The sequence below is a fragment of the Cebus imitator genome, unplaced genomic scaffold (assembly GCF_001604975.1).
Source record: "Cebus imitator isolate Cc_AM_T3 unplaced genomic scaffold, Cebus_imitator-1.0 Scaffold356, whole genome shotgun sequence".
In the NCBI taxonomy this organism is placed as follows: Eukaryota; Metazoa; Chordata; class Mammalia; order Primates; family Cebidae; genus Cebus; species Cebus imitator.
The window spans coordinates 2,567,772-2,576,664 of NW_016107671.1; the positions used below are offsets into that span (position 1 = coordinate 2,567,772).

At 52.3% G+C, this 8,893-nt stretch overlaps 2 protein-coding genes across 8 annotated transcripts in view; both read left to right on the top strand.

Annotated features, from left to right (window-relative positions):
* The window catches only part of CLIP3 (CAP-Gly domain containing linker protein 3), a 16,451-nt gene extending 9,722 nt beyond the window's left edge, over positions 1-6,729 (top strand). Inside the window, exons 8-14 of one of the 2 annotated variants that reach the window (XM_017506665.2) lie at positions 1,392-1,527; positions 1,660-1,788; positions 3,382-3,525; positions 3,595-3,718; positions 3,924-3,988; positions 4,392-4,464; positions 5,180-6,728. In XM_017506665.2, the coding sequence (XP_017362154.1) occupies positions 1,392-1,527; positions 1,660-1,788; positions 3,382-3,525; positions 3,595-3,718; positions 3,924-3,988; positions 4,392-4,464; positions 5,180-5,234 (726 nt within the window). In that variant the 3' untranslated portion in view covers positions 5,235-6,728. Of the gene's footprint in view, positions 1-1,391; positions 1,528-1,659; positions 1,789-3,381; positions 3,526-3,594; positions 3,719-3,923; positions 3,989-4,391; positions 4,465-5,179 lie in introns of both variants that reach the window. The other variant, XM_037730750.1, reaches the window with a different exon arrangement.
* Positions 6,730-7,150: 421 nt separating this feature from the next.
* ALKBH6 (alkB homolog 6) overlaps positions 7,151-8,893 on the top strand; it is a 7,237-nt gene continuing 5,494 nt past the window's right edge. For 4 of the 6 annotated variants that reach the window (XM_017506685.2, XM_017506687.2, XM_037730660.1 and 1 more), the window contains exons 1-3: positions 7,151-7,240; positions 7,991-8,069; positions 8,319-8,387. In XM_017506685.2, the coding sequence (XP_017362174.1) occupies positions 7,182-7,240; positions 7,991-8,069; positions 8,319-8,387 (207 nt within the window). In that variant the 5' untranslated portion in view covers positions 7,151-7,181. Of the gene's footprint in view, positions 7,241-7,990; positions 8,070-8,318; positions 8,393-8,893 lie in introns of those variants that run through there. The other 2 variants (XM_037730661.1, XM_037730662.1) reach the window with 2 other exon arrangements.

Genomic DNA, 8,893 nt, shown 5'->3' on the forward strand with positions numbered 1-8,893 from the left:
TTTATTTTTAAATTAAAAATTATAGCCAGGCACAGTGGCTCATGCCTGTAATCCCAGCACTTTGGGAGGCCAAGGTGGGCAGATTATGAGGTCAGGAGTTCAAGACCAGTCTGGCCAGCATGGCGAAACCCCATCTCTACTAAAAATACACAAAATAAGCCGGGTGTGGTGGCATGTGCCTATAATCCCAACTACTCAGGAGGCTAAGTTAGGAGAATCACTTGAACCCAGGAAAGGGAGGTTGCAGTAAGCCAAGATTATGCCACTGCACTGCAGCCTGGGCAACAGAGTAAATTATCTGAGTCTTCTTCCTAGGGTATATGTTTATTTTTGAGACAGGGTCTTGCTCTGTTACCCAGGCTGGAGTGCAGTGGCATAATCATAGCTCACTGCAGCCTTGAATTCCTGGGCTCAAGCTATCCTCCCACCTCAGCCTCCTGAGTAACTGGGACTACAGGCTTGAGCTACCGCACCTGGCTACATTTTTTTTCTTTTGTAGAAAACAGGGTTTTGCTGCTTTTGTTTTTTGGAACAGATTAAGATGAGAGTCTTAGGCTGGGCGAGGTGGCTCACACCTGTAATCCCAGCACTTTGGGAGGCCGAGGTGGGTGGACCACCTGAGGTCTGGAGTTCAAGACCAGCCTGGCCAACATGGTGAAACACCGTCTCTACAAAAAAAAAAAAAAAAAGATGAGAGAGTCTTGCCATTTTCACCCAGGCTGGTCTCAAACTCCTGGCCTCAGATGATCCTCTGGCCTTGGTCTCCCAGGTTTGAGCCACTGCACCCAGCCTTAGTTTAAATTTAAATTGTTGACCCAGTACGGTGGCTTATGCCTATAATCCCAGCACTTTGGGAGGCCGAGGCGGATGGATCACCTGAGGTCTGGAGTTTGAGACCAGCCTGACCAACATGGTGAAACCCCTTCTCTACTAAAAATACAAAAATTAGCTGGGCATGGTGGCATGCACCCATAGTCCCAGCTACTCGGGAGGCTGAGTTGGGAAAACTGCTAGAACCCAGAAGGTGGAGTTTGTAGTGAGCCAAAATCACACCACTACACTCCAGCCTGAGTGACAGAGCAAGACTCCTTCTCAAAAATTAAATAAATAAATAAATTTAAGTTGTCTTATGTGGCTAGTCACTATTCACTATATGAGACAGGGCAACTCTGTAACAATCCTATAGGGTGAGTATAATTTCTGTTCCCATTTCACAGCAAAGGAAGTTCAGACACAGAAAAGTTAAGTCATCTAGCCAGCAGATGGTGATGTGTGACCTGGGGTTTGGGCCCAGGGTGGCCTCATGCACCCACCTTGCTGCCTGTGTACAGGCACTCCATGGTGGCCTCTCAGCCTTCCTTCCCCAGCCATTGCTTCCCTTCTCTCCCCAGACGGGCACGTTGCGGTTCTGCGGGACCACGGAGTTTGCCAGCGGCCAGTGGGTGGGCGTGGAGCTGGACGAGCCTGAGGGCAAGAACGATGGCAGTGTTGGGGGCGTTCGGTACTTCATCTGCCCCCCCAAGCAGGGTCAGTCCCACCTGGGGCCCAAGAGGGGTGCAGCCAGGGGTCCACTCAGTAGTTCTGATGCTGCTGACGATGGGGGATGGGGACCGAGGGCAGAGGCTAGGACGATACCAAGCTTGGGCTCTGTACTTCTAGGTCTCTTTGCTTCCGTGTCCAAGATCTCCAAGGCAGTGGATGCGCCCCCCTCCTCTGTCACCTCCACGCCCCGGACCCCCCGGATGGACTTCTCCCGTGTCACTGGCAAAGGCCGCAGGGAACACAAAGGTCAGAGAGGGGATCCCTGTGGTGGGAAGAGCCAGTTTGGAGATGCTCTGTGGGTAGCTCTGCTTCTGTGACTCAGTTTCTCCTCAGGCGCAAACGCCAGTTTTGGAAGAATAGCTCTGAGTTCCTGACTCCTATGACTCAGTTTTCCCTTTGGCTCAGTACTGGCCCCACACAGTTCTTACAAGGTCCTGTGGGTTCCCTGGCCTCTGTGACTTAGTTTCCTCTCAGGCCCAAAGGTCTCCCCTAGTTTTAGGGATGAATCTGTGGAGATCCTGGCTTTTATTATTTTATTTTATTTTTTGAGACAGAGTCTTGCTCTGTTGCCCAGGCTGGAGTGCGGTGGCGTGATCTTGGCTCACTGCAACCTCTGCCTCCTGGGTTTAAGCAATTCTAGTTCCTCAGCCTCCCAAGTAGCTGGGATTACAGGTGCCTACCTCCATGTCCGGCTAATGTTTGTATTTTTTTTTTGTAGAGACAGGGTTTCACCACGTTGGCCAGGCTGGTCTCAAACTCCTGATTTGCCCACTTTGGACTCTCAAAGTGCTGGGATTACAGGCACCCATCACCATGTCTGGCTAATGTTTGTATTTTTTTTTTTTTTTTCTGTAGAGAGGGGGTTTCACCATGTTGGCCAGGCAGGTCTCAAACTCCTGACCTCAAGTGATCTGCCCTCCTTGGCCTCACAAACTGCTGGGATTACAGGCCTGAGCCACTGCACCTGGCCTGATTTACTCTTGGATCCAATTCTCCCTTCATTTTAAAAGGACAGTTTCTGGGCTCCTGACTTCTGACTCAGTTTTTCCTTGGCCCACTTATCCTCAGCTTTCAGAAAGGATTTTGGGGTTCTTCATGTTCTCTGACTTGATTTCCCTTCAGGCCTAACCCCCTTCCTAATTCTCTGGCATCTGGGATTCAGTTGTTGTAAGTAGAATTTTTGATGCCGCAAAAGAAATGGCACTCGAATATAAATTTCCTCAGCAAGGCAATTTACTTCTATAGAAGGGTGCAGCTCACAGATGAAACAATGGCGAGCACACACCTGGACAAGGAGGGGAAGGGGTACTTATATCTGATGGAGTTGCCCATACTGCTGTTGTTGTTCCCCTGTTGGCTAGGGTTAGACCGAACAAGCTAGACTAATCCCCACTGGCTATTTTAAAGAGAGCAGGGGTCCAAGCTGGAGTGGCAGGGTGGGTGGTTTGGCAGGAAGGACAGTTATGGGTGGGTCAGAGCAGGTAGCCAAGGTGACCTAGGTCAAAGGTGACTGGAGCAGGTGACTGAAGCAGGTGACCAGGATGAGTCAGGACAGAGCTAGGGGCTGGGGGAACAGATGTGAATTACTGATTAGAACTGGTAGAGAGGGTTGTTTACTGGAACTACAAGGAAGTTAACTTTAAAATAGAGAATTAAAGAATAATAAGAGAGCTGAAGATACTGACATACTGATTCTTTGAAGAGAAACATGGGGTTCACTGTATGTAACACAGTTTCACTTCAAACCAAGAACAGGGTTTCTACTTTGGGGTTTTCCTGGTGGCACGGGGTCCCCAAAGTTGATATCATCCCCCCACCTCCTGCACCTTCTACCCTTAGGCAAGAAGAAGACTCCATCATCCCCATCTCTGGGCAGCCTGCAGCAGCGTGATGGGGCCAAGGCTGAGGTTGGAGACCAGGTCCTGGTTGCGGGCCAGAAGCAGGGGATTGTGCGCTTTTATGGGAAGACAGACTTTGCCCCAGGTGAGGATGGGGACTCTGGGCTGGGGGACAGGCAGGGCCTTGAGAAATCCTGACACTTTCACGCTGCAGGTTATTGGTATGGCATTGAGCTGGACCAGCCCACGGGCAAGCATGATGGCTCTGTCTTCGGCGTCCGGTACTTCACTTGTCCCCCGAAGCATGGGGTCTTTGCACCAGCATCCCGTATTCAGAGGTGAGCCCAAACTTCCAGCCCTAACCCAGGGTACCAGCTGGAGCCCTGATCCCCCCCTCAGATGGCCTCCTCCTCCCAGACCAGGGGGACAGTGTGGACACCTGCCAAGCCCAGCCCTTTCCTCGTAGGTTCCTAAGGCCCAGCTCTCAAGTCAGACCCCAGCCTCTTATGGCTCTGACCTTTCCCCCTCCCTGTGTCTCCCCAGGATTGGCGGATCCAGTGATCCCCCCGGGGACAGTGTTGGAGCCAAAAAAGTGCATCAAGTGACAAGTGAGTTGGGGGATGATATGCAGGGAGGAGTATATGTTTGGGATGGAAGGAAGGGTCATGGATTCTCAAGTGTATACTGGTGACAGTCTCTGGTATTTAACTGGGGACACAGGGTCCAGGAAAATGATGAGACAAGGTTCCCAAAAGAATAGGTGCTAGAGGGTATGAGGAAGTTAGCAACAAGGCTCTTTGTGGACAGGAGGTTGAGCAGATGCTGGGGACAGGGGTAGTCACTAGGGGACATGGTGGGGATTATGGACAAGAGGCCCAGGTGGGTATTGGGAATGTGGGATCCAGGTGGGAACTGGAGACATAGGGAGGTATTAATGACAAGGAATCTGGATGTACTGAGGACACACGTGGTCTGTCACCCCCTCATTTTATACCTTGCCCTCCTCTTCAGTGACGCAGCCCAAACGCACCTTCACCACAGTCCGGACCCCAAAGGACATTGCATCAGAGAACTCCATTTCCAGGTGCGTAGCCAACCACAGTCCCCTCTCCCATGTGACATTCAGGGAGGGATCCACAAGGCAGTTGAACCTAGAGGTCTGGAGCTCTGGTCAGGGCTGGAAAGAGAGGGTAGGAAAACTTGTGACTTGTAACTATACCCAGAAACAGTCTTTAGGGTGTACAGCCCCGCACTGAATTCTAGTGACTTCCACTTTCAAGGGGGCCGGTAAAGGAAGCGGAACACCCTCCACTCCACACAAGCCTCAGAACAACAGCCAGAGGTCGGGTGCGGTGGCTCACACCTGTAATCCCAGAACTTTGGGGGTCGAGGCAGGTGGATCGCCTGAGGTCAGGAGTTCAAGGCCAGCCTGGCCAACATGGTGAAACCCTACTGAAAACACAAAAATTAGCCAGGCACGATGGCATACAACTATAGTCCCAGCTACTTGGGAGGCTGAGGCAGGAGAGCTGCTTGAACCTGGAAGGCAGAGGTTGCAGTGAGCCAAGGTCGCACCATGACACGTCAGCCTGGGCAACAGAGGGAGATTCCATCTCAGAAAACAAACACACACACACACACACACACACACACACACACACACACACACCCCAGCCAGAGAGGTAGAGGCAGAATCCAGAAAGGCCTGATGGCAAACGCCTGGGGAAAGGCTGGCGGTGATGAGTGCAGATGTCCCTGCTGCCTGCCTCAGGACGTGACCCTGTCATCCTCCTTTCCAGGTTGCTGTTCTGCTGCTGGTTCCCCTGGATGCTGAGGGCAGAGATGCAGTCTTAGAGGCCCTGGATACCTGACAAAGAGACAGAGTCCCCACTAACATCTCCTAATACCCGAGGAGCCCTGAGTCACCCTGAGATAGAGATTCCCAGTAACACATCCAGAGTAGAGACCCCTGTTAGCCAGCCCTCGATCACTGAGGTCCCATTATTAACAGATGCCCCCATAATAACCCCCAAATGCAGACCCCATGTCACCCAGAAAGATTCCCTGAGTAGCACCTTCAGGCTAGTCCCTATCCCCAACCCCTGAGAGCAGATTCCCAGATTAACAGATTTCCACATCACCCCAAATGATGGTGACCCTCTCTACATAATATACCACAACAGTACATTCTCGAATCACCCAGCCCTGGATCAGAAACCTCCCATTAACAAACACTTCCCCCAGGTCCTCTTGAAATAAACATAGGTCATATCCCCCAGAGCAAAAGAGTAACAGACTTTCATGTCATTGTTCTCCACTTAACATTAGTCCCCTCAAGATGTTGTGACCCCAGGGTCACCGTGAAGCCCTTACACTCCAGCCCCTCAATCAGAGACTTCCTTCATTAACAAAGACCCTTGTTCTTACCCTCAAGAAGAAACCCACCATAACCAGCCCACTGTCACCCCTAATTTACAGACACCAAAACAGTCCTGGAAGTGCTAATTACAGGACCCCCAAGTCTTCCTACCCTCTGCACCCTCAAGAAACCCCCAGTGCCTTGTATGATGCCCACTCGACATGGCCCACAGCTCCTGTGCTAGCCAGACTCCCAGAAAATTCTCTATTTTTTAAGTAATGACTTCCCCCTTTGGGGGACCCCAAAATTTGGAGGCCCCATTCTAGGACTCTGGGGATCCTAGATCCTAGAGTACACATGTCCCAAACTCCCCCGTGCCCTCAAGTCCTACAGCCCCTAGAAGACCCCAATGCCCTAACTCCTAGGACCCCCAAATCATGGAATCCTCAAATCCCCAGGGAATCCCAAATTTGAAAATCCAATTCCAAGCCCTCAGGAAACCCAATCATGAGGTCCTTGTGCCTGGGATAGAGGAGACTGCAGTCAGGATATCCATTCCAGGCTCTCAGGTACCTCAAGCCCTATTCACAGGCACCAGGAAAACCCCACACAGGTATTCCCATCGCTGGAAACTGGAGAACTTCAATGCCCTGAGTCGACGGATCTCAAGACACCAAATTCCAAGAGCCCCAGCCCCAAGGGAACCCCAAATCCTAAAGCCTTTATCTCTAATATATTGAAGGCCCCAAGGCCCTGAGGGGATCCCAAATCCTGGAACCCCGATTTCAGTCTACGTTCTGGTCACTGGCCTCAAAGGACCCCACAGCACCTGGGCCAGACCAACAGCCTGAGGGAGAACCTGAAGGCCCAGGGAGTCCAGGGCGGACCTGGGGCCCCGACCACCAAGGACAGCTCACGACTGCCCCTTCACTGCATGTCCCCAAACTCAGCATGACTCCTGTCCTCTTCAATAAAGACGTTTCTATGGCCTCTCTGTGTGGGGTCATTGTTTGGGGGTTTCGCTCCTGCCTCTATACCCTTGCTGGGAGAAGACAGAAAAGGAAGTGCTTCCTTCAATCTCGCCTCCCTGCAGTGTGGGCATGGGGTGGCGGTGGCCGCGGGAAGTCCTTCTAACAGCCTCTTCTGTCTTACCGAGGCTGTCCCGGCTGCCATCCTGGTCCCACCCATCAGGGGCGATTCCGCAGTTGGCGGGTTCGGTTCCTAAGTTCTGATTGGCCAGTACTAGACAACGATGCTCCGCCCACGCCCTCCTGCCAATGGCTCAGAGGCCAGGAGCCAGGAGGCGCGGCCTATCCCTGGGCGAGGATGAAGGGGGCAGGCGAATACTGAGTGAGAGCGCCGATTGGGTGGAAGGCGGGCCCTCGAGGCCTCTAGGAGCTTCTATTGGCCTGCGAGTTCTGCGTCTGTAATGTGGGACGGAAATGGCTGGGAGGGGGATGGTGATGTTGAATTTGGAAATTGGAGGGGACACTGGTGGACGGTCAGTTTTAGGGGGTGCTGGGGGTAGAGATGGGTGTCAAGAAGGCTGAAAGTGGGGATCCAGGGGAGCCCGGAGTAGGAGTCCGAGGAGGCTCAGAGCTTGGAGTCCTAAAAGGCTCGGAGTCGGGGGTCTGAAGGGTTCAGGGAGGGAAAAAGGCTTGGGAGTCAGGCTTAGAGCTAAAGATGCCAGGGTGCTGGAGTGAAGGGGCGCTCAGGAAGGAAAATCCGAGGGGCGTTCAAATGGGGAGATCCGAGGAGGCTGAGGGTGGACGTGTCTGAGGAGGCTCAGATTAGGATCACAGAGGTTCACAGAATGGGGTTCCGCGGGGCGGGGGGCGCTGAGTGTTGATAGCCCGGCTCACGGTTGCAGGTCTGAAGTGGGGTCTCAAGGTGTTTAAATGGATTCTAGGGTGCAGCCCTGGGGACTATGTGTGGAGCTTTTGAAAAAGGCTCCCTGTGTGTGAGGCCAGAGAATGTTTTCCGTGGGAGGATTGAGAGGGCATGTGAATCGTTTGATGGGCCCTTAGCTGACACAGTAATGGGGAAATATTCTTCGGGCTCATTGTGTCCGGACATGGAGCCTAGGGCTCTCTGTGTGGCTTGTAAGATGCTGAAGACTCAGCTTTTAGAGGCCAGATGAGTTTCAAAAGGGAGCTGAAGTGAGGCCTGGCCTGTGATGGAGTGGAAGGCTGCATCGTGATGTTAGGGTGGGAGGCTTAGTGACTTCAGCATGTGTTCTCCCTCCCTACAGGATTGAATGCAAGGAGTTGGTGTTGATGGAGGAGCAGGACGCCAGAGTCCCAGCCCTGGAACCATTCAGAGTGGAACAGGTTGTCAGAACTCAGGGTGCAGAGGGTGAAGGAGGCAGGCTGACTCCTGAGTTCCTGGGTTGGGACTGCCCCCCCCCCCAAATTCATTCTGTCAGAGGCCATCCTGGAATGGCACTGGTCCCTTGACTTCAGACCCTGACCTTTCTGAGGACATCCTGGGCCTGTCTCCAGGGGTAGGGGTTGTTCTGTGAAGATACAGCTTCTGTGTGGGTTGAAGAGCCGTATCTTCAGGGAGTCTCTCTATTCTAGGCACCACCTGTAATCTACTATGTCCCTGACTTCATCTCCAAAGAAGAGGAGGAGTATTTGCTTCGACAGGTGACGTCAGTGCCCTTCTGGTCTGTTTTCCCACTCTTCCCATATCCCTCCCCAGTGCCTGTCCTCTGTATGAGAGCCCCAAAGGCTGCAGTGAAGACCCTGGCAAAAGGAAGAATGCCGTATAGCACCCATCCTTCACCCTCCCTGTTCCTTTCTCAGGACCTTTGAGGGCCTGTCAGAAAGAGATTTTTTTTCAGCCAGGCATGGCGGTGCATGCCTGTAGTCCTAGCTGTTCAGGAAGCTGAGACAGGAGGATCACTTGAGCCCAGAAGTTGAAGGCTACAGTGATCACACCACTGCATTCTAACTTGAACAACAGAGTAAGACCATCTCTAAAAAATAAAAATTAAAAAAAGATATTTCTGGCTGGGTGCGGTGGCTCACACCTGTAATCTCAGCACTTTGGAAGGCCAAGGCGGGCAGATCACTTGAAGTCAGGAGTTCAAGACCAGCCTGGCCAACATAGTGAAACCCTGTGTCTACTAAAAATACAAAAATTAGCCGGG